Source organism: Arabidopsis thaliana (assembly GCF_000001735.4).
Source record: "Arabidopsis thaliana chromosome 1 sequence".
In the NCBI taxonomy this organism is placed as follows: Eukaryota; Viridiplantae; Streptophyta; class Magnoliopsida; order Brassicales; family Brassicaceae; genus Arabidopsis; species Arabidopsis thaliana.
This window is the reverse complement of record NC_003070.9, coordinates 20,148,407-20,174,527: the sequence shown is the minus strand read 5'-3', so window position 1 is coordinate 20,174,527 and position 26,121 is coordinate 20,148,407. Positions and strand designations below refer to the sequence as shown.

At 32.7% G+C, this 26,121-nt stretch overlaps 8 protein-coding genes and 1 pseudogene across 17 annotated transcripts; 6 read left to right on the top strand and 3 right to left on the bottom strand.

The window, feature by feature from the left end:
* Positions 1–578: 578 nt before the first annotated feature.
* ESP (epithiospecifier protein) lies at positions 579–3,813 on the top strand. 3 transcript variants are annotated; one of them, NM_104281.3, is made up of 2 exons: positions 579–675; positions 2,541–3,813. In NM_104281.3, the coding sequence occupies exons 1-2, from the start codon at positions 643–645 to the stop codon at positions 3,531–3,533; spliced, it is 1,026 nt and encodes a 341-aa protein (NP_175806.3). In that variant the 5' UTR covers positions 579–642; the 3' UTR covers positions 3,534–3,813. The 3 variants fall into 3 exon arrangements, with proteins under 3 accessions (NP_175806.3, NP_001321531.1, NP_850963.1); NM_001333628.1 differs by having other exon boundaries at positions 595–785; positions 2,541–3,793; NM_180632.2 differs by lacking the exon at positions 579–675 and having other exon boundaries at positions 2,164–3,793.
* A 49-nt stretch (positions 3,814–3,862) lies between these two features.
* On the top strand, positions 3,863–4,608 carry AT1G54035 (annotated as a pseudogene). The gene is made up of 2 exons: positions 3,863–4,263; positions 4,472–4,608.
* A 235-nt stretch (positions 4,609–4,843) lies between these two features.
* On the bottom strand, positions 4,844–6,931 carry MVP1 (GDSL-like Lipase/Acylhydrolase superfamily protein). Of its 2 annotated transcripts, NM_104280.4 has the most exons (5): positions 6,537–6,931; positions 6,341–6,456; positions 5,830–6,030; positions 5,499–5,751; positions 4,844–5,428 (listed from the first exon to the last, which is right to left on the bottom strand). In NM_104280.4, the coding sequence occupies exons 1-5, from the start codon at positions 6,841–6,843 to the stop codon at positions 5,052–5,054; spliced, it is 1,254 nt and encodes a 417-aa protein (NP_175805.1). In that variant the 5' UTR covers positions 6,844–6,931; the 3' UTR covers positions 4,844–5,051. The 2 variants fall into 2 exon arrangements, with proteins under 2 accessions (NP_175805.1, NP_001323162.1); NM_001333627.1 differs by having other exon boundaries at positions 4,844–5,751.
* Positions 6,932–10,777: 3,846 nt separating this feature from the next.
* On the top strand, positions 10,778–12,973 carry AT1G54020 (GDSL-like Lipase/Acylhydrolase superfamily protein). Of its 5 annotated transcripts, none has more exons than NM_104279.4 (5): positions 10,778–11,071; positions 11,597–11,715; positions 11,789–11,989; positions 12,070–12,322; positions 12,428–12,973. In NM_104279.4, exons 1-5 carry the CDS (start codon positions 10,822–10,824, stop codon positions 12,721–12,723), a joined length of 1,119 nt encoding a protein of 372 aa, NP_175804.1. In that variant the 5' UTR covers positions 10,778–10,821; the 3' UTR covers positions 12,724–12,973. The 5 variants fall into 5 exon arrangements, with proteins under 5 accessions (NP_175804.1, NP_001319222.1, NP_001077719.1 ...); NM_001333625.1 differs by having other exon boundaries at positions 10,780–11,071; positions 11,522–11,715; positions 12,428–12,892; NM_001084250.1 differs by having other exon boundaries at positions 10,780–11,071; positions 11,562–11,715; positions 12,428–12,858.
* Positions 12,974–13,663: 690 nt separating this feature from the next.
* AT1G54010 (GDSL-like Lipase/Acylhydrolase superfamily protein) lies at positions 13,664–15,939 on the top strand. Its single transcript, NM_104278.4, has 4 exons — positions 13,664–14,039; positions 14,331–14,449; positions 14,804–15,272; positions 15,361–15,939. The coding sequence occupies exons 1-4, from the start codon at positions 13,781–13,783 to the stop codon at positions 15,672–15,674; spliced, it is 1,161 nt and encodes a 386-aa protein (NP_564647.1). The 5' UTR covers positions 13,664–13,780; the 3' UTR covers positions 15,675–15,939.
* A 2,068-nt stretch (positions 15,940–18,007) lies between these two features.
* Positions 18,008–20,374, top strand: GLL22 (GDSL-like Lipase/Acylhydrolase superfamily protein). The gene is made up of 4 exons (NM_104277.4): positions 18,008–18,421; positions 18,746–18,864; positions 19,096–19,564; positions 19,652–20,374. Exons 1-4 carry the CDS (start codon positions 18,163–18,165, stop codon positions 19,978–19,980), a joined length of 1,176 nt encoding a protein of 391 aa, NP_175802.1. The 5' UTR covers positions 18,008–18,162; the 3' UTR covers positions 19,981–20,374.
* Positions 20,375–21,775: 1,401 nt separating this feature from the next.
* On the bottom strand, positions 21,776–23,512 carry GLIP3 (GDSL-motif lipase 3; the record flags this gene model as incomplete). Its single annotated transcript, NM_104276.1, has 5 exons — positions 21,776–22,023; positions 22,113–22,368; positions 22,450–22,680; positions 23,036–23,163; positions 23,272–23,512. The coding sequence occupies 5 exons, from the start codon at positions 23,510–23,512 to the stop codon at positions 21,776–21,778; spliced, it is 1,104 nt and encodes a 367-aa protein (NP_175801.1).
* Positions 23,513–24,778: 1,266 nt separating this feature from the next.
* AT1G53970 (GDSL esterase/lipase-like protein) lies at positions 24,779–26,109 on the bottom strand. Of its 2 annotated transcripts, NM_001333623.1 has the most exons (3): positions 25,873–26,109; positions 25,417–25,799; positions 24,779–25,327 (listed from the first exon to the last, which is right to left on the bottom strand). In NM_001333623.1, the coding sequence occupies exons 1-2, from the start codon at positions 26,087–26,089 to the stop codon at positions 25,723–25,725; spliced, it is 294 nt and encodes a 97-aa protein (NP_001319220.1). In that variant the 5' UTR covers positions 26,090–26,109; the 3' UTR covers positions 24,779–25,327; positions 25,417–25,722. The 2 variants fall into 2 exon arrangements, with proteins under 2 accessions (NP_001319220.1, NP_175799.2); NM_104274.2 differs by having other exon boundaries at positions 24,779–25,799.
* AT1G53980 (Ubiquitin-like superfamily protein) lies at positions 24,800–25,629 on the top strand. Its single transcript, NM_001333624.1, has one exon. The coding sequence runs from the start codon at positions 24,919–24,921 to the stop codon at positions 25,192–25,194; it is 276 nt and encodes a 91-aa protein (NP_001319221.1). The 5' UTR covers positions 24,800–24,918; the 3' UTR covers positions 25,195–25,629.
* Positions 26,110–26,121: the final 12 nt, after the last annotated feature.

Below are 26,121 nucleotides of genomic sequence, written 5' to 3'. Positions count from 1 at the left end.
GGTTTTGATACGGTTACGGTTAATTAACGGTTACAGTTAGTATATTTTCTTAACCGTAACAGATCTATTTTCACTGTTAACGGTTACGGTTATTAACCGTTTTATACGGTTACGGTTGGGTTACGGTTAATAAACGGTTCGGTTACGGTCCAAAATACCGTTACAGTTAGATTTTGGTTATGCCTACACACCGTAACGACTATTTTTCTCGAAAATTTACTTTTAATGTTTGATGAGAAGGTATTATTGTACAATTATAAATTTTAATATAATTTTCGTTTCGATACACAATATAATCTCCACCAAAATCTTTTTCATCATGGCTATAATTTAGTTTATAATTTTACTTACAAGAAATGTTTAATTGATATCTTGAGTCAAGATGAGTCTAATTAACTTTATAACTATATAAGATGCATCTAATATGTTATATAAAAAAAACACAACAAATGAACATAACTAAAAGAAAATCAAACATAACTTGTTAAAGTACTGTTTTAAAATAAAACGGGTGGGTACTCACCTAATTATTTTAAACCTACTCTTGACACTAAACTGGCCTATAAATAGAACACCATGGAAAGGAAAAGAGACACACACAAATAAAGAAAACGAAAACACTTTTATACTTATATTGCAGCCATGGCTCCGACTTTGCAAGGCCAGTGGATCAAGATATTTTAATTAGTTAATTAAAGTTTCAATTCAAATAAGTCCCTTCTCCGATGTGGTGCTCGAATTTGGGACCTCCATACTTTTCATATGAGTAGATGGAGGTTAAGCCGGTAGAACTACATACCAACGCCCGGATTATTCTATTTAAATTGATAATTCAACTTTTCGAAAGTTCATAATTTTGTACAAAAGACATTATCTAGGTTAACTTGGTTATTGCCAGTTTGCCACTAAATAACAGTACGTAGTATTCTATCACAAAGGCTAAATAATAGTACGTATATATCATCACGAAGGCTGAATATTGTTGATAGTCGTTACTTGTTTTTTTTTTGATAAGCTATAATATAACTTTTATATGCTTTCCAAGTTAGATCATGGTATTGATTAAAGAGATAATTAAGGATCGGATATCTGAATAAATATTTCTTTAAAATTAAAATTACCAATCATGTATATTCAAACCCTCATACAGATCGGTTTAAATTCGAATTTATTATTGCAATAGACATATTTTTAACAACATGTAATGTTATTTAAATTATTATTTAGAACAAGATTAGTATATAATATAGTTTTTCAACTTTAGACTTATCTTATAGTTATATATTTCTAAATTTTATGTTGATTGGATATGAATATTTTAGATTTGGAAGTTTGAATTTTATGTTATTACTTTTAAGAGAATACCATTATTGTTATATTAATGCTTTAAAATTTTGAATTAGATTCTTATAATTTTATGTTATATTTGTTGGTAAACATATTTTAAAGAATCTACTGTACTTTGTTTTGGGGTCAAGTACGGAAATTAAATTTTAGATATTTGAGTATTCAGTGTTTTAGAAATTTAGTGTTCATAGACGTAAGAGGAAAAGTTGATGATACTTGAATTAAGTAGAACACCTAAGCATAGTATTTAAAAGGTTTCCATATAGTTGACCAAAAAATTGAAACTTCTATTTTTAATCATTAATAATTCTATTTAGTACTGTGCACAGCCATTAACTAATAAGCGTTGAATCTAGTTTTTTTAATATAACATCTATATATACATTTTTGCAGCTATTTTATCAAATAAATTTTAGAGTTGGACTTATTTACAACTCAATGTCATTAGCATTAAATATTTTTTCCAAAATAATTAATTTTACATTAAATTTTTAATTTAAATTGTCAATCACATTATCAATCAAATTTAATCCAAACAAACTTCACATCAATCCCTTAAAATTAGCATAAACTTCACATTAATTATTTAGACATGAAAATATTTATTTAAAGATTTAAATCTTCTAAATTTTTGCTTTTAGAGTTATTATATCATTACCTAAAAGGCAAAAAATATTAATTTTTTAAAATATTATTATTTGTATATTTAAACTTCATAAAACATTATTAATATTTGAATTTATAAAAAGTTTAATCTATCAAAAATAATTAACATCATTATATAATATATAGAGTTTAAAAAGATCTCAAAAAAAAATTCGTCATATTTTGTGATTCGAAATTTTAAGAATGAACATATATTAACCAATTGGCGAAAAATATGTGGGTTCAACGTCCCGCAACGACTAAAATATTTTGACAATGATTCATAAACATATTATAAATAAGATCAATATTAATAAAGTAAATAGTTTTTTTTTTTGGACGGGTTTGGCAGGACGGGTTTGACAGAACGTTACTTAGTAACAATGGTAAACTATAAAATAATTTACAGATTTTTATATATATTAATTTTAAAAAATGAATTGTCTCCGCGGTGTACCGCGGATTAAAATCTAGTGTTACATAATTATCAAAGGAAATTAAAGAAACACATGCATTATCATCGTATGATTTATGTTGGTGATAAATAGGTGGGGCAGAAAGGAGGAACGGGACCAGGACCTAGAAGTTCACACGGCATAGCCGCGGTCGGAGACAAGCTCTACAGTTTCGGCGGCGAGTTAACACCAAACAAACACATCGACAAAGACCTCTACGTCTTTGACTTCAACACTCAAACTTGGTCAATCGCTCAACCCAAAGGAGACGCCCCAACTGTATCCTGCTTAGGCGTGCGCATGGTGGCCGTGGGAACTAAGATCTATATCTTTGGAGGCCGCGATGAGAACCGCAACTTCGAAAACTTTCGCTCCTACGATACGGTGACATCCGAGTGGACATTCCTGACGAAGCTTGATGAGGTGGGAGGACCCGAGGCTCGTACTTTCCATTCGATGGCTTCGGATGAAAACCATGTGTATGTATTCGGTGGGGTGAGCAAAGGCGGTACTATGAATACTCCCACGCGGTTCAGGACAATCGAGGCGTATAACATTGCTGATGGGAAATGGGCTCAGCTACCGGATCCAGGAGATAACTTCGAGAAAAGAGGAGGAGCGGGATTCGCTGTGGTACAAGGGAAGATTTGGGTGGTTTATGGGTTTGCGACCTCGATTGTGCCCGGAGGCAAAGATGACTATGAGTCTAATGCTGTGCAATTCTATGATCCGGCTTCCAAAAAGTGGACCGAAGTAGAGACTACAGGAGCGAAACCTTCCGCAAGGAGCGTGTTTGCCCATGCGGTAGTGGGAAAGTATATAATAATATTTGCAGGTGAGGTATGGCCTGATCTCAATGGGCATTATGGTCCCGGGACGCTGTCCAATGAGGGATATGCGTTGGACACCGAGACACTGGTGTGGGAAAAGTTGGGAGAAGAAGGTGCACCAGCCATACCACGAGGTTGGACTGCCTATACTGCTGCCACTGTCGATGGAAAGAATGGCCTCCTCATGCATGGCGGAAAGCTTCCGACCAACGAGCGAACTGATGATCTCTACTTCTATGCGGTCAATTCAGCTTAATGCGTGTCAAGATTTGTGTTGTGTGTGTGGCTCGTTAATATTTATTACTATCCAATAAGGAGCCCTAATGGTTTGCTGTATTATTACAAATTATCTGTGTGTGGGACTCGTCGAGCTTTTTTACTCTAATGAGGCCTACTCATGGTTGTGTGAGTGGTTCCTTAAGTATCATTGTCCAATAAGGAGCCAATTTATTTATGGCTGGCTGTTTTATTACAAATTATGTGTATGTGTTAATAATTAAAGATTGAATTATCTACAACTTTATCGTATTATCATTTATTTTCTCTCAATGGTTTTAACTTTTAAGTCTTAACATATACCGTAGCATGAAATTTGTGACTACGAGTTTGGGTAGAGGTGCGGGATTCCTTGTGGCGCAAGTCATGATTTGGGTGGTTTATGGGTTTGTGACTTCAAGTTTGCCTGGAGGGAAAAGTGACTACGAGTCTAATGCTGTGCAATTCTTGGATCCCGCTTTTGGAAAGTTGACAGACACAGAAGTAGAGAGTACGGGAGCAAAGCCTTCAGCAATGAGCGTGTTTGCATATGCAACAGCGGGAAAACATATAATAATATTTGGAGGTGAGATCTGGCGAGACCCAAAGGCACATTAAGGTCCAGCCGTCCAGGGACGTTGTCTACCGAAGGTGATGCGTTGAACACTGAGACAAGTCTGGGAGAAGTTTGGAGGAGGAAATGAACCGGAGATGCCACGTGGTTGGACCACCTACACCCAGTGCCGGCTCATACCATTTATGTGCCTTATAGCAAAAAATTTAAACATATATATTTTGTGTCTCTTTTGCATGTATAATTTTTTTTTTGTACCTCTTTGGTATATACAAAAAAAAATATTGTGCTCATTTTTTTTTTTTAAAGAAAATTTCCCGGATATAGGGCGGTCGCATTGTCCGCCTTTTTACTTAACCCGGCACTGCCTACACCACTGCCACCATCTATGGAAAAAGAGGTATCTTCGTACATGGCGGAAAGCTTCCGACCAACGGCCGTGCTGATGATATCTACTTCTATACATGCAGTCAATTCAGCTTAATGCATATGTTAAGGTTTATGTTGTTTTTGTGGTTAGTCGTGTTAATTATTAGTTTATTACTAATAAAGAGCCAATTTTATATAACCTGTTTTAAATTTGTTGTCATTGTAAAAATTACCATAAGTACATGCCAGTATGAGTCTTTTAAGTACGTGTTTAAGACAATACAGTGAAATTCCTACAAAATTGTCATTTGATTTTTCTCAGATGGTCTTAAATCTTATGTTTTAACACCGAATAAGAAGCCAAGTGGGCTAAATTGGGGCTACGGAAACTGAGTGAGACAATACTAATGGGCTATATTGGACCCATGGAAATGGTCCAGTAAAGCTTCTAATTGACTTAATAAGGTTGATTGTTTTATTACTAAACAAGAAAAATGGATGTTTCAGTTTTCTTGCTAGTTCTTTGTTACACTAGCTCTTAAACTCTCTCGCTTAAATCAAACTGTAACCACAATCTTATATCATAAAGGAGATAGCTTTGTCAACTTGATAAAGCCAATGATTATCCATCTCTGACTCCATCTTCTTGATATCATAGAGACTCTCAATGTTGCTCTGTCTCGGTCTCATGGCAGCCATAGCTTCTTGTATACCAGCTAAGATGACTGTAATGTCTAGAGGAAGGACCATAAGCTCCCTGATATTGTTCGGTCCAATCACTTCCGGATCTGCTCCCCACATCAAATGCCCGACCTGAAGGTTGGCTTCTTGCGTCAAATGCTTACCATCAAAGAAGATATACTCTTCAGGCTTGGCGCATACATTTTTAGCTGAGCAATTACTCCCGTTGATAGAGCCAGTTCCACAACAAGCAGCGTTTCCTGTCTCGAATGCTGCATCAGACAAGACAGATGTCAAAACGTTTGTAAAACGTTATCGTGACGATGATGATAAAAGGCTTACTATAAGTCTTAGACTTGATAACTCTGTTTTGGATCGAGCTAAAGAAGTCGTAAAACGAGTACTGGAAACCATTTAGTTCTCTTGATAGTTCAACCAAGAGCTGCAAAAGTTTCTTGTTATGCAAAGCAGCCATTTCCGAAGGCAATTTCACACATTCTTGAACATTTCCGCTTGCTTGTTTCACGGCCGGTAAGCAACCTAACGGTGCCAAGTTCTGGAATGCGAATTTCCTTCCGCCAGACCCGTAAACCACCTGAAATACGAAAACAAATAAAAAATATTGAAAACTGCTAATCAAAGCTTAGATGTTGTAGCTGCTGCGAGTTCTAACCTTTATTTCTGCTTTTATGGTAGTGATGACTTGATCAACAAAAGCTTGTTTCTGAGTATCTGATGGACTTGGATTACTCTTAGCATAGCTCAAGTAATCATCAGAACCAATGTAGATCAAGTAGATAGCTTCAGAACGTGTTTGATTTGTCCACTTATTCTTGTTTTCCGAGAATTTCTTCACTTGTTGTGACAAAGTCATCTGTATAAAAATCATTCAAAGATCTATTTTAACCTAAAACTCCTTCAAGATTTGACCTAACACTATACTTTTGCAATCTCAAGTTTTAGAATTTTCTGTTTTTTTTTCTCAAGTTTTAGATTGTTTCTAGATAACATCGGTTTTGCATTAGAGACCACAGAAGTCAAACTCAATTCCAGATTTTGACTTGGCTACAATACTTAATTCTAAAGTTGCAAGAATCAAAGTAAGAACCATAAAATGAAATCCAGCAAGTGAATTTAAATTACTACAGAGAAATTAGCGGTGGCAAAACAAAAAAAAAACTGACCGTCTCCGGAGGAGAGCCAAGAACGGTAGCGTCGGCGATGGCGAAATTAGCTCCGTGAGAAAAATCCGCCGTGGTTAGGAGAATCGGAGAGATTTTAGGAATTCCCATGAATTTAGCTAAAGGAAAAAAAAAAACAATCAAATTAAACACAAATGAATAAATAGTTATAGATATTTGAAGTGATCAATACAATTACCAAGATAATCAGGAACGATAGAACCATCGGACCACCGTCCGGTGGCTTGTCCTACAGTGACTCCATAAGGAGGAAAGCTTGCGTCAACTCGGTTCTGAGAGAGAAACTGTTTGTTTCCGGCGTCGTAAAGACCATCTCCGAACACAAAGAGCGTCTGAGCAAAGGAGACAGTGTGAAAGTGGAGAAGAAGAAGAGGGAAGAGTAAGAAGAAGTGAGATTTGAGAATCGCCATTGAAAGATCGGAAAGAGAAAGCTTCGACGGTGGTGGTTCGTTAGAATTTGCGGTGAAGGAAGGTATCAAAAGCATTGATGAGGCCTCGTGACCAACGTTTCTATTTTTTTAAAAGAATATTATTACAAGAAGACTATTCTTTCGTTAGTCCTTTAGAAGTGGCATTATTTTATTTTAGTCATATTAAATTATTTCATATTTTTAATTTATATATACATTTTTGCAGCCATTTTAGCAAATAAATCCTCTACTTGACACTTATTTACAATCTAATGCCATTAGCATTAAATCTTTTTTCCAAAATAATTAATTTTACTTTAAATTTTTGATTTAAATTGTCAATCACATTATCAATCAAATTTAATCCCAACAAACTTCAAATTAATCCCTTAAAATTAGCATAAATATATTTGCTAACAATATTTTAAAACAAAGTTTTTTGTTAAATAAATATTATTCTTACTAAACGTTTTTTGTTTAAATAAATAAATTTTGTATTTGAACTTATTTACAATGTCATGTTACTGACATTAATTATTTATCAATGAAAATATTTAATTAAAGATTTAAATCTTCTAAATCCTTGCTTTTAGAGTTATTATGTCATTACCTTATAAGCAAAAATATTATTTTTAAAATATTATTATTTATATATATAAAATTTATAAAACATTATTAATATTTAAACTTATAAAAAGTTTGATATATCACAATTGTTTAACATCATTATATAATATATAGAGTTTAAAAAAATCTTAATTTTTTCTGTCATATTTTATGATTCAAATTTTTTAAAATAAACATATATTAACCAACTGGCAAAAAATGTGTGGGTTCAACGTCCCGCATCGACAAAAATATTTAGACAATAATTTATAAACATATCAGAAATAAGATCAACATTAATATAAATAAATGTTTTTTTTACGGGACGGGTTTGGCGGGACGGGTTTGGCAAGACGTTCTTAATAATAATTGTAAAGTATAAAATAAAAATATATTATAGACAGATATAATTTGCAAAAAAAAGTTATACTAACTTTAAAAAGATAAATTGTCACCGCGGTATACCGCGGGTTAAAATCTAGTATAACTTCATTTTACATCCACTTCCATGTGAACAAATGATAAAATTATTATTTTATTTAGAAAAGTTTTATAGTATTTTTCTCATGTTTATTTTCAAAGATTACAAACAATTTTGAACTTGAATTTGAAAACTGAATTTGGAATCAAAATAAACCAATTATTACAAAAAATATTAGCTTATAAATTTCAAAACTTATATATATGAGTAATTTATATTTGAGGAATTCTTAGTTTCTCACAACAAAAATAAGTTTTGTTTCTAAAAATAACACACATTTGCAAATGTTCTACTAATAGCATAAATTTAGTGTTAAGAGATTAATATTTTTCTTTTAAAGATTAAATTATTTTCAAAAAGTTATATAGAAGTAATTTATATTTGAAAAATTCTCACAAATAATACAAAAATAAGTTTTGTTTCTAAAAATAACACACATTTTCAAATGTTCCACTAGTGCATAAATTTAGTGTTAAAAATTATTTTTTTTCTTGTTTCACAAAGATTGATGTTCTATATCACATCATTAATTTTTTTATTGCTGACCAATAAAAAGAAGAGAGATATATAGTTAATATTATTAAACTAACAAAACAATAATTTTAAAATATAAAAGTTGTTTTTCTTAATTTGTGTGAAAATCTCACAATATCAAATTTGGTGGAACAAATGGAGTAGATATTGTTCCAACTCAAATCACAAAAATGTTGAAAAATAATTCAATATTACGCTCAGAAAAATGTAAACTTATCATACTATGATGTTGATTTAGAATTGTTTAGAAATATTTAAATTAATTTAATTTTTTAAATAAAGATAACATAGTCATTGTATTATCAATAACTAATTTTATCTTTGACAATTTATGTGATAGGTACTATAAAATTTACTTTTATACTAGTTTAATATATATATATATATGTATATTATATTAATATATTTGTTTTATCACGAAATTGTCGCTATGTGGCCATATTTTTAATTTTTTTCGGTGGCCTGAGGGCATAAATAATTATTTTATTTGGATACAAGATTGTAACTTCATTCATGGATCAGCAGCTCCATGTGTTCACCTCGATAACGAAAACGATATTTTGAATTAGTCAAATTATTGATTGGCGATAACGTATTGCTTCTACGAATGTTATGGAATTAATTAATTAATTTCATGTACGTATCATATTTTCTTTTTTGAAATTTTGACTAACATTTTAACACTTTTTTTGGCCAGTAGTGAGCTGTTTTATGTTTTCTGATATAGTTTTTCTTTACAGCTTATTAAAAAATTTAGTCATGTGATATAGTAAAAATTTGCGTAATTATCTTAATTTGTGTGAAACATGTCATTATTAAGATAGTTTATCAAAAACATGTCATTATTACACTTTTTATAAAACATAATGAATATCTTACAAATCTACTATTTAAACTAAACTTATTCATAGATTTGGTCCATATCATTTTATACTTACTATAATTTTTATTAAGTTTACTTGATTTTAAGTTTATTGAAAAAGTGTGGGCACAACAACACACATGCATGTGTTGGTGGTGGTTGAGAAATAAAATAAAAATGTGAATTACAATAGCATTTTCCCCTATAACTAACAGGTTGTTCTACATGACTAAATATCTTCTAACCAGTGGCATTTTCATAGGCAATTATAAATAGTATATTAATTAGTGTAATATCTAAAAGAAAAAATGTATATAAGACAATAAAAATACATGTATTTAAAGCTAAATGGAGAAAAAAGAAGCAAAAGTGTTATGCTAGAGATTTGATCCCGGAGTTGAGGGTGTCAAGTGACCCCCCTTTTTCCTAAATAGGTCCGCCCCTGTTTCTAACTAACATATTTCTTCAAAAATGCAAAAACAAATTGAGATTTATCTTGTCGCAACTTTTTTTTTTTAATCATTATCATGTCGCAGTTTGATGGACCCGTGATTTTGAGTTTCTTCATTTTTTTCTATATCATTAATATTATATATATATATATATGCATATATATTTGAGTTTGAGTCAGATCAATTTATACTGATTAGTTGTAAAGAATTTGAAACTTTGAAGCATGGATAAAGGGTTTAAATAAGGTTTTAGGGATTTAGGAATTCATGTTTAAGATTCGGTTAGAAAGTATAGGATTCAGTTTTTACTTTTTAAGATTTGTAGTTTAGTTGAATATACATTGGTGCTCTTTTAATTATTTTTAACAAAAAGAAGAAGTTATTTTTAACAAGATAAAGACTATTAAAAAAATCTCTTGAAAATAAATGATGTTTTGGTTCAACAAAACTTGAATACATTAATTATTAAGGGTTAACAAAAAAAATTATTAAGGGTAATTTAAAAACTGTGAGAGAAAAAACATTAATCATTGCTCAAGTCTTTCTTCTTCTTTTTTTGGTCGCTCAATGCTCAAGTGTGTTCTGCTTTCTAGAGCAGCAACTTTTTGACAAAAGGAAAAAGAAAAACATCTTTCTCAACCTTATTAAAAATAGAACAAACGTGTCTAGGTAGAAGAACTGTAGAAACTAACTAGTTAGTTTCAATTGATATAAGACATAGCAAAAACGTGAGAGATTGAATATTCACGGCGTTGTGGTTTTCTTTTGCTAACAATGATTTTACATGACATTTTTGCGAAACGTTTTATTTTCTTAAAAAATTGTGTTACATAATTGTTTTTTTGTTTGTTCTATAATTACGTAACAGCTCTTAACGTTTACAATAAATATATATTTTCTAACGTTTATATTTTTATTAGATATTTTTTCCCCAAACTTTTTTCTTTATTTTAAACTGAGTTCGTTTAATCTTTAATTATAGAACATTCTTTTTTTTTTGTCATCAATTATAGAACATGTTAAAAGCTCTTTTATTTCCAAATATTTTACAATATAAATATATTAGAGGACCGAGGAACTTATTGTACCTCATCATTCTTCCTTCTGGTTAACTGAAAATGGAGTGTAGTTCAGTGAGTGTACTAGGAATATTACTGGTATTTCCTCTCCTTCATAACCTTGTCACCATCTCCGGGCAGAATCTTCCGGCGGTGGGTTTGTTCACTTTCGGAGATTCCAACTTCGACGCTGGAAATAAAAAGTTCCTCACAAGTGCTCCACTTCCTCAAAACTTTTGGCCTTACGGTAAATCTCGAGATGACCCTAAGGGCAAGTTTTCTGATGGCAAAATTGTCCCGGACTTTATTGGTAAGTTTGTAAATTTATCTCTATTTTACACTTTTAATTTTTTCAAAAGGAATCAGATTGTTTTATTATATCTTTCTAATCCCAAGTAAACATATAGAGGACAACATATGGTTTGTGGATTGATGCTTATTTGTTATCCTTCATGTTAAAATTCTGTCCCAATACAGTTGTTAAATATTTTACTTAAATCAATAAATGATTTTATAATGAGTTCGATTAAAAATAAGCAATTGCAACGGGTACTTCAATATTGCAAACTCTTTTATAATGTGTGAAAAGTTGGTAAAAACGTAACGGGCTAGTAATTGTTTTTTCAAAGGTCTCAATCTGAATCAGCCTGATTTCTTTAATATTTTAACAACGTATACAAGATGAACACGCTCTTTATAGGTATAATGCTATAATGCATATCATTTAACCATTAAGAAAACTAGCTACTCGTTTTTATAGGTACTCTATACTAAATGGAAATTTTGATTGGTAATTAAAGATATATGAAATTGATGAGGGGTGAATAAATCACAGCAAAATTCATGGGGATACCACACGATTTACCGCCGGCGCTAAAACCCGGCACCGATGTGTCACGAGGAGCCAGCTTCGCCGTCGGGTCCGCTTCCATTCTTGGATCTCCAAAAGATTCTGTAAGCTCACTTAAAATATTTGTTAATCAATCGTAAAGCAATGTCATAATAAAGATTCACATTTTTTTGGTAGTTGGCTCTGAATCAACAAGTGAGGAAATTCAATCAGATGATATCAAATTGGAAAGTGGATTACATTCAGAAATCAGTGTTTATGATTAGCATTGGTATGGAAGATTACTACAACTTTACCAAAAACAATCCTAATGCTGAAGTTTCTGCTCAACAAGCTTTCGTTACTTCTGTCACTAACCGGTTTAAGAGTGATATCAACGTAAGTATTTTCATCCAAAACTAATCAAAAATTAATACGAGTTAGTGATATAGATATGTTGTTATAATGATTAATTGCAGTTGTTGTATTCATCTGGAGCTAGTAAATTCGTCGTACACTTGCTAGCGCCATTAGGTTGTTTACCGATCGCAAGACAAGAATTTAAAACCGGTAACAATTGTTACGAGAAACTCAATGATTTGGCCAAACAACACAACGCTAAAATTGGACCGATTTTGAACGAAATGGCGGAAACTAAACCGGATTTCCAATTCACCGTTTTCGATTTCTACAACGTTATTCTTCGCAGGACACAAAGAAACATGAACTACCGTGAGTTACAATTCGCCATTCAAAGTTCCACACTATCATTAATATCGTTATATGCTTTTACTTTGAAGCAAACATTTAATAATACTTGTTGTTATGACTAATTAGGGTTTTCCGTGACGAATATATCGTGTTGCGGTGTTGGGACGCATTATGCATATGGTTGTGGTTTACCTAACGTGCACTCGAAGTTATGCGAATATCAAAGATCCTACCTTTACTTCGACGCACGTCATAACACAGAGAAAGCACAAGAAGCGTTTGCTCATCTTATCTTTGGAGCTGACCCAAATGTTATCCAACCTATGAATGTTCGTGAGCTCATGGTGTATCCTGTTAATGAGCCTATGCGTGAGTTTTGGGAGGATCCAATGGATGAGAAGTTATCGTTAGTCCAATACTAGTGGATCTGTCTACCTCGTTTAGTTCTTGAGCTCACTATTTTCTATCTCTAGATCACGTACGAGCTCTTGGAATTTGTAATGTATTGTTCTTAATTAGTTGCGAAGTAAAATAATTAATACTGTTTAAATCCTCAACTCTGCTTATTTTCATAAGAAAAAAATAATCAATTAATGGGTAATTTGATAGACCTGAGAATATAACCAAAGCATATATATGACCTGCTTTGTGCTCATATTAGACAAGTTTCGGGCCATACGCACTCATTAGAACGAAATGATTGAATTTGGTGGAATCATTTAAGACTTATGGATTTCAAATTACATAACTCACTTGAGTCATTTTATTTACTTTTTTTTTTGTTTTTTTTTGCAATTCTTGTTGTAATGAAATAGTGGAAATGGTTTCAATTTTTAACTGTTCCAAAATTATTTTATAATAAGTGTTGTTTTAGGTTTTAATATAAAATTTTGGTTAAAGTTCCAAATTTTATTTATACTGTTTTAATGTGTTAACTAGAATGAATTAATCATAGTAAAACAATTTTTTTTTAGTTTGTAGTATTTAAAAAAAACGAACACTTGATCTGAAATGCATGGAGTATTTTCTTAGTTACGTTTTCATAGGTGAGAGGTTCCATTTGACATGTTTTTTTATATATTTTATTGAAATATAGGAATATGCATTTAAATCTTCTTCTGCCCTCAATGCATGATCGATCTTCTTGATACTAGTAACAATAAATGTATCTTGAAAATTAAGAATAAATAAAATAGAAATGGGATACCAGTTGTGCATTAACTAGGTGTGTAGAAAAAAGAAAAAAATGAACCTCGAGCAACACGTTATCATATATTCATATTTAAATAACAATATTTTTCAATTGCTAAATTGCTTTTTTCTTAAAAACAATCTTTTTGATAAAAAAAATTCAGTTGCCAAATTGTGTAGTATTTACAATATAAATATAACGTATCGGTCTACGAGCTAAGACACAAAAGCAATCTTCTACTCATTTACTGTTCTGTTTCACTTTCTCTCTCTCTGTATACTCTCTAAATGATGGCAAAAAACTGTAATTTAGTCAGTGTTCTATGTGTATTTTTGGTATTGACCCTCTTTAACAAACCCATCACCGTCGCCGGGCAGAATATTCCGGCGGTGGGCTTGTTCACCTTTGGTGACTCCAACTTCGACGCCGGAAACAAACAGACTCTCACCAAAACCTTACTCCCTCAAACTTTCTGGCCGTATGGAAAATCCCGAGATGATCCCAACGGCAAATTCTCCGACGGCCTCATCGCTCCAGACTTCCTCGGTGCGACATTTTTTTGTTTGTATAACTGAAAGATCTTAATCCGAATTCTACAAAACATAAAACATGCAAAATGATATTTTTTATCATTTAAAACGTTAGTACAAATGACGAGTGTTGGATATTAGTTAATTACTAAAAATAACGGTTAAAATATTTTAAAAATAAAAAAGGTTCAGCTGGTATTCACTTTTCGAAACACATGGATTTTTTTTTGATTTTTTTTCGTTAACAGATTCGGAGATTATATTTGTATTATATGAAAACCTAATATATTTAATGTACAAAATGCAGCTAAATTCATGAGGATTCCGATCGTGATCCCGCCGGCCCTTCAACCGAACGTCAATGTCTCACGTGGAGCTAGTTTCGCCGTCGCTGATGCTACTCTACTCGGAGCTCCGGTGGAATCTGTAAGTCAACTTAATTTCTTACTATAATCATCTTATTCAAAATAAATGAACCATGTCTGTCTTTTATTGACCCGGTCATACATAGCCGGTCCTTAATTTACCTTCAGGTGGCCTTAGCACAATTGGAAGATGGCCTTCTTAATGATATAAAATATATTAAAGGTTTTACCAAATTACTGTTTTTATTTTTTTTGGCGAATGATTTAGTATATATCTTCTGGTCTAAAGCATGTGCTTGACCTGTCTTATGGACTAGCCTGGATCATACTAAACGGCATATTTTTGTTTTATTAAAGACATCTGACTTTAACTGCAATTATAATTTTGTCTTTTTGTCTTTTTTTGTTTTTTTAGTTGACTCTGAATCAACAAGTGAGAAAGTTCAATCAAATGAAAGCAGCAAATTGGAATGATGATTTCGTGAAGAAGTCAGTGTTTATGATATACATTGGTGCAAACGATTACTTGAATTTCACCAAGAACAACCCTAACGCCGATGCATCTACTCAACAAGCTTTTGTCACTTCCGTGACCAACAAGTTAAAGAACGATATCAGCTTGTTGTATTCATCAGGAGCGAGTAAATTTGTGATCCAAACCCTAGCTCCATTGGGTTGCTTACCCATCGTCAGACAAGAGTTCAACACCGGGATGGATCAATGCTATGAGAAACTCAACGATTTGGCTAAACAACACAACGAAAAAATTGGACCGATGTTGAACGAATTGGCTAGAACAGCTCCTGCATCAGCTCCTTTCCAATTCACCGTCTTTGATTTCTACAACGCGATTCTTACTAGGACGCAGAGGAACCAAAACTTCCGTGAGTTGGTTAATTATCATGGTTTAATTTCATTTTTAAATTTTTTTATAACTTCTAATACCATGTGTTTAATATTTGCCATTCTTAGGATTTTTCGTTACGAACGCATCGTGCTGCGGAGTTGGGACACATGATGCTTATGGTTGCGGTTTTCCTAACGTACATTCGAGGCTATGCGAGTACCAACGGTCTTACCTATTCTTCGACGGACGTCACAACACTGAGAAGGCGCAAGAGATGTTTGGTCATCTTCTTTTTGGAGCCGATACAAATGTTATCCAACCGATGAACATCCGTGAGCTTGTCGTTTACCCTGCCGATGAACCTATGCGTGAGTCTTGGGTGCCCCCAACGTCAGCCACCGTTCAACTCAGGGAGAGCCGCGGTTACGAGTATTACTGAGTCTCTAAAATCAATATTTAGGGATCGATCGGGGTTTCTATAAGGGTTATGAGTCAAATTATAACTGGATCAATATCGGAATCTTGAGTAGTTTTAATTTCCAATGTTTTCATGTTTCTCTAGTGAGTTTTCCTCCATAATAAAAGATTGATCTCTGCAACTCTTACCCCTTGCAAATCTTTTATTTAAAAGAAACAAAACTTTTACATAAATTTATTTCTTTTTTTTGTCAACCACATATTAAAAGGTAATTCCATAATTAAAAAAAGAAGGCACAAGAAGCGTTTTCTCATCATCTTATCTTTTGGAGCGGACCCAAATGTTATCCAACCTATGAATGTTCGTGAGCTCATTGTGTATCCTGTTAATGAGCCTATGCGTGAGTTTTGGGAGGATCCAATGGATGAGAATATCATCGTTAGTCCATGACGTCGACGTCGATGCTAGTGAATCTATCTAACTCGTTTAGTTCTTGAGCTCACTATTTTCCATCTCTATACCATGAACGAGCTCTTGGAATTTGAAATGCGCTGTTATTAATTTGTTGAGATTTAAAATAATAATGTAACCTCAACTCTGTTTTTTCCATAAGAAAAATCTCAATGAGTAACGTGATAAACCTGACAATATGAACCAAAGCGTGTCCAATGACCTGCTTTGTGCTCAGATTAGACAAGTTTCGGGCCACATGCACTCCATTAGAACAAAATGATAAATTTTGGTGGAATCAATTTAAGAAGGTAGTGGATTCAATTTGAGACCTTTTTTACCCTCTTTTTTTGTTTGCAATTATTCTTGCAAGGTAATATTCGAAATGATTGGCAACAAAGAAAATAAAAAGTAGAAATTATAAAGTTCCAGAAAAGATAAGTTTATACATCTGGCTTTGGGGCCGGCTATATTTACAGTTAATTTTCATATGAAATAAAACCAAAAATCATATATATAGATAATAGATGAACCAAACAAATGAGGCGTTCTTCATATAAAACTTCATCTTCACGTAAGCAAATGTGTTTTATTTTTATCTAGTTTCTGCACTCTTTTAGAAACAAAATTGTTCACCTTTCTGTCGTTCTAATGATTCCAATCAAATTGATAATTACTAGAACTTACAAACGAATAAGGACCAACTCTTCTGTATTTGATATAGACACTCTCTCAAAACTTAATCTTCTCTAATCTTCACTGTAAATCTTAAGGAACAACTCTCCACAAGTTTTTATAATTTATATATACATAACTAAGCTATTACCTATACTATTAAGATTGTGTCAACGCAAAATTGAGTTATTCTTTCTTATTTAAATTTGAACTATTAAAAATATGTAAATAATTAACGAAAATCTTTGTCAAAACACTATTAAGAAAATAATTTCAAAAATTAACATGATGATAAAATATAGATTGTTAATTGTTTTTTTTAATTGTTTTCAAGTAATTTAATCAATAATATGATGAGGATGATTAAGGAAATTACTATAATTTATCTTTTAAAGAATATCTTAGCATAGGTATGAGTTGTTTTTGCAAAATTTTAATAATTGATTTAAGTTATCTAAACGTTATTAAAATTATTATCCAAATTATCTATAATTATCCGAACATATTCGTCTCTTGTCTATTCTGGTAGTGATATTTTATGTATCTATATTATTCATATATCGTATCAGTATAATCTGACTTATTTAAAAATATCTATTTGATATGTATTTTGATATTAAAAATATTTTAATTCGAGTTGTGTACTCGTAAATTATCCAAAAGTTTTAGCAGAAATAAACATATCTACGTATATGTTGGTGTTGAAATTTTTTTGTTGAATTTGGCTAGTCAGCAAAATTTAGTTTTATGCAAATGGTTACTGCAGAAATTACTGAATCTGGTTTAGTGTTACCATTTACACCCTATATTTCCGTGAAATTTGTATGTTTAATTCTACTTCTTGCCTCTAAATGCACGATCTTTTCAGCACTTCGAAGAGGTTAAAGTGACTTTTACCCGATGAGAAGGGAATTGTGTGGCAGATAGAATTGCTAGGGAATCTCTTTCTTTTCTGAATTATGATCCCAAATTGTATTCTATATTGCCGGATTGGGTTAAAGCTTATGTGTATTCAGACTCTTGTGTAATTGTAAGTTGTTGTTGAACCAAAAAAAAAAAAGCACGATCTTTCTTGGTACTCGTAGTAACAATAGATATTTTGTTGAGAATTAAAAATAAAGTAGAAGAGAAACCAGTAATGCGTCAGACGTGATTAAGCGAACTATATAATATAATTGATCGATAATCGTTTGCTAGTGCGTTAAATAGGTGTATAGTAAAATGAACCTCGCGCTACACGTTATTATTTGTATAGTAAAATGAACTATTATTTTCATTGCCAAATTGTAGTACTTGCAATATAAATATAACGAATCGGTCTACGAGCTAAGGCACAAAAGCAATCTTCTTCTCTTTTCACAGTTCTGTTTCTCCCTCTCTCTAAATGATGGCAAACAACTGTAATTTAGTCAGTGTTCTATGTGTAATTTTGGTATTGACCCTCTTTCACAACCCCATCACTGTCGCCGGACAGAATAGTCCGGTGGTCGCCTTGTTCACCTTTGGTGACTCCAACTTCGACGCCGGAAACAAACAGACTCTCACCAAAACCTTAGTCGCTCAAGGTTTCTGGCCGTACGGAAAATCTCGAGATGATCCCAACGGCAAATTCTCCGACGGCCTCATCACTCCGGACTTCCTCGGTACGACTTCTTTTCTAATCGAATCCTACTCTAATCTTTAAAACATTAAGTATGTTAAAAATAGTATGATTACGTAAAAATAATCATAAACAGTAGTATTTATAAATGCATTTTAAGTATGCTACTAGTGAATTACTTAAAAAATAGTAAATAGTATGATTAAAAAAAAGATTATAAATGCATTGGTTCAGCGGCTATTCACTTTTCGGGACACATTCTATGAAATTTTATTTATTATTTTCGTCAACAGATTCGGAGATGTAGTACAAGGAATGATTTGATATTATATGAAAAACTAAAATATTTTTAAAATACAAAATGCAGCTAAATTCATGAAGATTCCGCTCGCGATCGCGCCGGCGCTTCAACCGAACGTCAATGTCTCACGTGGAGCTAGTTTCGCCGTCGAAGGTGCTACTCTACTCGGAGCTCCGGTGGAATCTGTAAGTAAACTTAATTTCTTATTATATAAGAGTCATGTATATATCTATAGTCAACACCTAATTCAAAGAAAATCAATTATATCTGTCTATTATTGACCCGGTCATACTAAGCGGGATTCTTTTTGTTTTACTTCACAGAAAAGCATGTGACTTAATATCAATAAGCTTTACTTTAATTGCACTTATAATATTGGTTTAATTTTTGTCTTTTTCTCTTTTTTGGTTCTTTAGATGACTCTGAATCAACAAGTGAAAAAATTCAATCAAATGAAAGCAGCAAATTGGAACGATGATTTCGTGGCAAAGTCAGTATTTATGATATACATTGGTGCAAACGATTACTTAAATTTCACCAAGAACAACCCTACCGCTGATGCATCTGCTCAACAAGCTTTTGTTACTTCCGTGACCAACAAGTTAAAGAACGATATTAGCGCGTTGTATTCATCAGGAGCGAGTAAATTCGTGATCCAAACCTTAGCTCCATTGGGTTGCTTACCCATCGTCAGACAAGAATACAACACCGGGATGGATCAATGCTATGAGAAACTCAACGATTTGGCTAAACAACACAACGAAAAAATTGGACCGATGTTGAACGAAATGGCTAGAAACTCTCCTGCATCAGCTCCTTTCCAATTCACCGTCTTTGATTTCTACAATGCCGTTCTTACTAGGACGCAGAGGAACCAAAACTTCCGTGAGTTGGTTAATTATCATGGTTTAATTTCATTTGTTTTAGTTTTATAACTTCTAATACCAAGTCATTAATATTTGTCATTCTTAGGGTTTTTCGTCACGAACGCATCGTGCTGCGGAGTTGGATCTCACGATGCTTATGGTTGCGGTTTACCTAACGTGCATTCGAAGCTATGTGAGTACCAACGGTCTTTCCTATTCTTCGACGGACGTCACAACTCCGAGAAGGCGCAAGAAATGTTTGCCCATCTTCTTTTTGGAGCCGATACAAATGTTGTCCAACCGATGAACGTCCGTGAGCTTACTGTTTACCCAGTCGATGAACCCATGCGTGAATTTTGGGTGCCTCCAACGCCAGCTACTGTCCACGCCAGCGACTCTAGCTCGTCCACTAGCCGCGGTTACGAGTATTACTGAGTCTTTTTAAAACTCAATCTTTAGGGTCAATCAGGTTTTCTACAATGGTCATGAGTTAATTTATAACCGAATCAAAATCGGAATCTTGATGTTTTTGATTTGCAATGTTTTCCTGTTTCTCTAGTGAGTTTTTCTCTATAATAAAAGATTGATCTTATCAACTCTTTCCACGTCCTGGAATTTATCGAGAGTTCATTAGTCTATCGATTTACTCTAATCTATTCGATATCTTATATTCCTTCTGTTCATTTTTGTTTGATTTTTTAGAAAAAACATAAATATTAAGAAAATATATTAAATGTTGCTTTTAAATGTATTGTTTTTTGTGATTTACAATTTTCAATAACTCTAAACCAATGATATTTACTAATTTGTATTGAAGTTTACAATTTATCAATTATAACTAATAACTATTGTATTAAAAATCTAAAAAATCAATATTTTTGAAATAATTTTTTTTCTAAACAATTAAACAAAAAGAAACAGAGTAAGTATAAATTATGTAAAAATATATGACTGATTCGTTTTATGACACCGAATTAAAATAATAAGCTAATTCCTTTTGGTTTCTTTTGACCCAACAATAAGCTAATTATAATTATAAAACGAATATGATAAAGTATCTTTTACCAGCTGGGAAAATATAATACTCCCAAACTGAAAATAAATATCATTACCAGTTGGGATTATTTTATTACAGTAAATACATATAGTGGGCATTAGTGATCTGATTTTGTGGATCATAAGCGACAGGAAAATAAAAATATAATAAGACCAAACAAATCTCATCCGCTAAATCTGGTCATAAGTTTAAGTATTTTTTTTCTATTTAAATAAGAAAAAAATGACGCTAAATCTGGACATAAGTTAAAACATACAAATTGAAATAGTATAATTTAAAAATCTCAATAATTGAAGCAACACACCGATCTTGACTTTATCTCTCCTTTATCTACGTTCAATGTTGATAATTAATTCCATAAAATAGTAGTAAAACGATTTGGATCCATCACATGATAAATATAGTAGATCCGTCTAATATGGTAACATTTTATTTGTCGTATATAATTGAAAAACTCAACTGTTTATATTACTATTCAACACGTTGGTGACTGCCGAAGTTTCTGGTTCACACTACAGTCTCACACATCAACACATATGAGGTCATGTACTTTCCAAATTGCAGTTTATACAATATGTAGAGAAAAAAATATGAGAAGACATGAGGAACAACTTTCAACAGCGACTAACCTCATCAAGGATATCGATCGAACAGTCCGATCTAAAGACTCACGGTAAAGGCAAGTTTGATGATGCTTTGTGTAACTGGTTTGCCACAAGACGTCTCTAATATTTCAAAATACAAACTGTTTTCCTAATTAAAATTTAAGCTCAACATTTAAATTTAAACAAATTATTGCATAATGTAAACAAAGTTGTTTTTGGTGAATCAAATTTACATTCGTACAAAAAAATTAACAATCGTCGTAGGGTTATTAATGGTTTTTCTCGCGCTGGCGGCTAATCTTCCCGTGCAAGAAAGGTCAACGCAAATAAGCCCTAATAATAAGGTTTCTGCTACGACATGCTTGTTTCTTGTGTCTATCTAATTGTCTTTGTACCTTAGTATTTCATCAAGTTTATTTACTTTCACCATAGAATTGTTCTCCTTTCCACACAAAAAAACTAATCGATTTTATTATTATCCTAACTCAAAAAATTACATGACTAACATTATTAGACAATATATAGTGACCTCGTCAGTTATTTTCATATACATACATATAGGCGATTTTTATGTAAGCCTAAGTTCAAATAAAGCTTTGAGATTATAAGGTCTAGTGACATTAGGCGGCCCGTTCCAAATCAGCTCTGCGATTTGTCGATGAGCCTTTTCCGTCAAATGAGAGGAATCATAGAACAAATAATCGGTAACGTTTTCGCATAGGCCGTAACCTTGCGACGGTCCTATTCTGTTTCCACACGTATTGATTCCTCTCAGTGGTCCGCTTCCACAACATGCCTTCTTCCCTTCCTTGAACCCTAAAAATTAACAAACATAACACAAAATGTTCTTAAAGGTAACCTATAGATCGATCTCTTACATATATGTAAATACCAAGTTTAGTAACCATATTTTGAAGGACTGTTGATTCTTTCGGAAAGAGAAGTGTGATAGTCATGAAGGGCGTATCTAAAACCCGATAATTGGCGTTGTAGCCGCCTTAAAACATCGGGAAACTTCTTGTTGTGCATGTCGATAAGCTCAGCGACAGGTTTGAAACAAGATCCTATCTTTGTTCGGTCTCTTATCAATGAATTTGGTGAACATTCGTACGGTCCCACGTTCAAAAATCCAAACTTTCTTCCTCCCATTTTATACACTTCCTAAGATCACATAACATATATATATAACTCAGTTTTAGAAAAAAGGTAAATATTTGAAATTATTTTCCGATTTTTGTTTACCTCGATAACGAATGTAATGTTACCGATAACAAAATCGACGAATTTCTCTTTGGAGTTGGATTTGAAAGTTGAGGAGTTTGCAGAGAAAGGATAAAAATAGTCGTTGGCCCCGATATGAAACAGATAAACAGCTCTTGAGAAAACCCTTTTGGTTTCTGCATCTCCTAGTTCAGATCTCAAGCTCTTTTCAACATCTTTGAAGTTGTTTAACTGTGTTCCCAAATTTATCACCTTACATGATAAAAAAGAAGAAGTGGAACATATCAATTAATCAAATAACACTATATATCATCGGTTAAAGTAATAAAAATTACACAATTGTTTTAATTTCTACGCCCTTTATTTCAATTTAAATATCTTTCTAAATTTTTTTCTCTTTCAAATAAATACCATTAACTAATATTTCAATATCTATTAAAGTCAAAATGAAAATTCATTAACATCAATTATGAAATAAACCAAAATTCCAAGAGTTAATAGTTTTTGTAAGTACATAAAAACAGAAACATTTAAGGTTGCGCATGAAGAATATCAAAACAACATTTCTAGTGAAATGGAACAGTAGTAAAAAACTGATGATATTTACCATTCCAAGAAAGGATTCGGCTAAAGCTCCGGCGCCAGCAGAAGCAAAACTTACTCCATAGGTAAATTGATTGTTACCGTTGTTTGGTTGTAGATTTGGCGGGATCGACGGCAACCATGCCTTTTCGGCTTCCAGGTCAGCAATTAGTGAATAAAAAAATGTTAAACATTCCTAGGAAATAAAAATAACAAAGCAGAGTAGTTTTGTTATGTTAACGATGAAGTCGGGAATCAAACGTCCATCGGATAATCTTCCGGTGGGAAACTTGAAATTGGTTTGACCGTACGGCCAGATATTAGACCGGAAACTTGAGACAGTATTGATGTAGTTGTTGTTTCCGGCATCAAAAAGAGAATCTCCGAACACGAACAAAGCAGCTTGATTTGTTACCAGATTATTATTGTCTATGCAGTTGATTGAGCCGATCGACAAGATTATTGTGTAGACGAAGAAGATGATCAAAACTAATCGAACCATGTTTAATCGTTAACGTTTATGTTCTGTCCACAAGCTAGCACTTGTTGAATATATATATTTATAATTTTTTTTATAACAGTTTTGTTCTAACAGTTTTTTTTTTCTTGGTTATAGAGTATAGACATTCTTAATTATGCATGGTCAAGTTTGTTGTTCTAAAGCAAAATTTTCCGATGCACGGCTTTAATCAAAATCGATATGATGTCTTGTTGATTAAAGTATGTAGGTGACAAAGACAACATACATGTTTTAATCATAGATTTTCGAATTTGTTTTTATTTATGTATATAGAAATATATAAGAACCTACTCCATCTAATCTAGAAAATAAAACGAGTTATCATACAAAAATAATAATCCGAAAATTAATACCAAATTGTTGTGGAAATGTGAGGATACGATCGAATGATTATGCGAACGAAATATTGTAGTCATATAGATTATTATAGTGTAAGTGTGATCGGTCTAATACAGCGACAATACCATATGACAAGTTAAACTAGTAAAGTTTATTGTAGCAATCAAAGTATTTTTTTTTATTTTTTTAACAATTTAATGAGGATAAAAACACAAAAGGTGTAATGGAAATTTCCAAAGATTTATCGATTTGTGTTTATATATTTCAAATCACGTGTTCGATTTAAATAAATAGATACGACGTTAAATCAAAACCGGTAAAACGTAACCTTACAAACCTTGAAAATCAACAAAAAAACTTAGAACAAAAGGGCTTGATAGTCAAAAGGAAAAGTAGTTGTTCTTCATATTTTCACACATAATCATTACTTACTTGATAATTTGATGATAATGTTTTGAAAATATTTAGGATTAGAAACAAAGAAGCTTTATGATTAGTCAAAACTTCAAATTAATACTTTTCTAGAATCAAAAGCATATGCATGTGTCACTTTTGACATGATAAAATAGTAAAGAATAGAGCGAACGAGCGACGTCTTGCCGCCAAACTGGACCGTGGATCGCGTTTGGTCGCAGCGACTTGAAAATTTCGATTCTTCTTCGTCACCGATTAATAGAAAATTTGGTTATATGATAACTTGTAAGTTTTATAATTGCCAAATGGGTAGTTGTTTTTTGTGTGTAGTAAAAAGCAGTAACTAACAAGTTTCTTTTGGAATAAGTAACAATCATCTTTTTGGGTCAAATAAGTAATATTATCATCTATTTCAAATAAGACTAGCCGTTTCTTTAGAACGGTAAAAACAAATATTAGTAGAATGTTAAACCATGGAGGGGTAATAAAAGGAAACATAAAAGAGACCTTGACTTAGCTGTCTCCAAATATATTTTTTATTCTCTTTAAAAACCTCCAAATTTCAAATATTTGTTCTCAGACTTTGATTTTGCTTTTTTTTTGTTTTTTTTTCAGATTCCTCGTTAGGTGGTGCAATGAAGATTCTTATCAAGACAGAGAAGGGAAAGACCATAAACCTAGAGCTTGAGGATAGCTCCGAGACAATCGACATCAAGATCCATGCAGAGCCGACCCGTCAACTGGTTTTGGGTCTGGGTCAGGGACCTCAGGGTGAAATGATGAGTATTTTTGTATCAACGCTTAAGGGGAAAACATTCAACCTAGAGGTGAAGGGATCTGAGATCATTCAACAAGTCAAGAACATGATCCATGACCAGGTCCCACCAGTGAAGAAGCAAGAGGCAAATTGATCAGCTCGGTGACTCGCTTAAAACAAGATCCTATCTTTGTTTGGTATACAATCAATGAGGCTGGTGCACAATCGTCCGCTCCCATGTTCAAGAATCCAAACTTCCTCCCTTCTATTTATAGTTCTATGATACACTTCCAAAGAAAAGAAACATAATCTCTTAAATTTCGGACCAAGATTTTTCATACAAGCAATTTTGTAGATAAACTTTGATATGATTTACCTCGATAATAGCGGTCGTGTTACCAACAACAAAATGTACGTACAGTATTTCTCTTTGGGATTGGATTGGAAAGTGGACGAATTTGTAGATTATGGATACAGAGAATCGTTAACTCCAATATGAAACAGATAAACATCTCTTGATATAATCATTGCATAATTGTGTTCTCAAATTTATCACCTTGAGTGGTTAAAAGGGTTTAAAAGGTCAAACAATTATGCAATGATCATTAATTTTTATTAATAATATATATACCATTCCGGGAAATGTTCCCACTAAAGCTCCGGCATCGGCGGAGGCAAAAATTTACCTCATAAGTATATGGTTGTTACCGTTACTTGGTTGTAGAACTGGCGGGATCAACGGTAACCATGCATACTTCGCTGCCACGTCAACGATAAGTTGATAACATTTTCAGAAACAAAATAAAATAACAAAACATAGTATTTTTGGTACCGATGAAATCAAGAATTGAGCGTCCGTCGGAGACTCTTCCGGTAGAGAATTTGAAAGTGGTTTGGCCGTATGGCCAGTAATTAGATCGAAAACTGGGAAGAGTATCGATGTAGTTGTTGTTTCCGCCATCAAACACAGAATCTCCAAACACGAACAAAGCGGATTGGTCTGTTACCAGATTGTTGTTGTTGTTGTTGTTGTTGTTGTTGTCTTCCATGTTTAATAATTAATATTGTGTTCTTGGTTTTA

Bases quoted from the DNA above. Each gene is read 5' to 3' on its own strand.
- ESP (NM_104281.3), top strand. From the start codon at position 643: ATGGCTCCGACTTTGCAAGGCCAGTGGATCAAG. The intron at 676-2,540 runs ATATTTTAATTA...GGTGATAAATAG, and splicing joins TGCAAGGCCAGTGGATCAAG to GTGGGGCAGAAAGGAGGAAC.
- MVP1 (NM_104280.4), bottom strand. From the start codon at position 6,843: ATGCTTTTGATACCTTCCTTCACCGCAAATTCTAACGAACCACCACCG. The intron at 5,752-5,829 runs GTTAGAACTCGC...TTCGTATTTCAG, and splicing joins CCATAAAAGCAGAAATAAAG to GTGGTTTACGGGTCTGGCGG. The intron at 5,429-5,498 runs GTAAGCCTTTTA...TGTCTGATGCAG, and splicing joins TATCAAGTCTAAGACTTATA to CATTCGAGACAGGAAACGCT.
- AT1G54020 (NM_104279.4), top strand. From the start codon at position 10,822: ATGGAGTGTAGTTCAGTGAGTGTACTAGGAATATTACTGGTATTTCCT. The intron at 11,716-11,788 runs GTAAGCTCACTT...TTTTTTTGGTAG, and splicing joins TTGGATCTCCAAAAGATTCT to TTGGCTCTGAATCAACAAGT. The intron at 11,990-12,069 runs GTAAGTATTTTC...GATTAATTGCAG, and splicing joins GGTTTAAGAGTGATATCAAC to TTGTTGTATTCATCTGGAGC.
- AT1G54010 (NM_104278.4), top strand. From the start codon at position 13,781: ATGATGGCAAAAAACTGTAATTTAGTCAGTGTTCTATGTGTATTTTTG. The intron at 14,040-14,330 runs GTGCGACATTTT...TACAAAATGCAG, and splicing joins CATCGCTCCAGACTTCCTCG to CTAAATTCATGAGGATTCCG. The intron at 14,450-14,803 runs GTAAGTCAACTT...TTGTTTTTTTAG, and splicing joins TCGGAGCTCCGGTGGAATCT to TTGACTCTGAATCAACAAGT.
- GLL22 (NM_104277.4), top strand. From the start codon at position 18,163: ATGATGGCAAACAACTGTAATTTAGTCAGTGTTCTATGTGTAATTTTG. The intron at 18,865-19,095 runs GTAAGTAAACTT...TTGGTTCTTTAG, and splicing joins TCGGAGCTCCGGTGGAATCT to ATGACTCTGAATCAACAAGT. The intron at 19,565-19,651 runs GTGAGTTGGTTA...TGTCATTCTTAG, and splicing joins GCAGAGGAACCAAAACTTCC to GGTTTTTCGTCACGAACGCA.
- AT1G53980 (NM_001333624.1), top strand. From the start codon at position 24,919: ATGAAGATTCTTATCAAGACAGAGAAGGGAAAGACCATAAACCTAGAG.
- AT1G53970 (NM_104274.2), bottom strand. From the start codon at position 26,089: ATGGAAGACAACAACAACAACAACAACAACAACAACAATCTGGTAACA. The intron at 25,800-25,872 runs GTACCAAAAATA...TTGACGTGGCAG, and splicing joins CTCAATTCTTGATTTCATCG to CGAAGTATGCATGGTTACCG.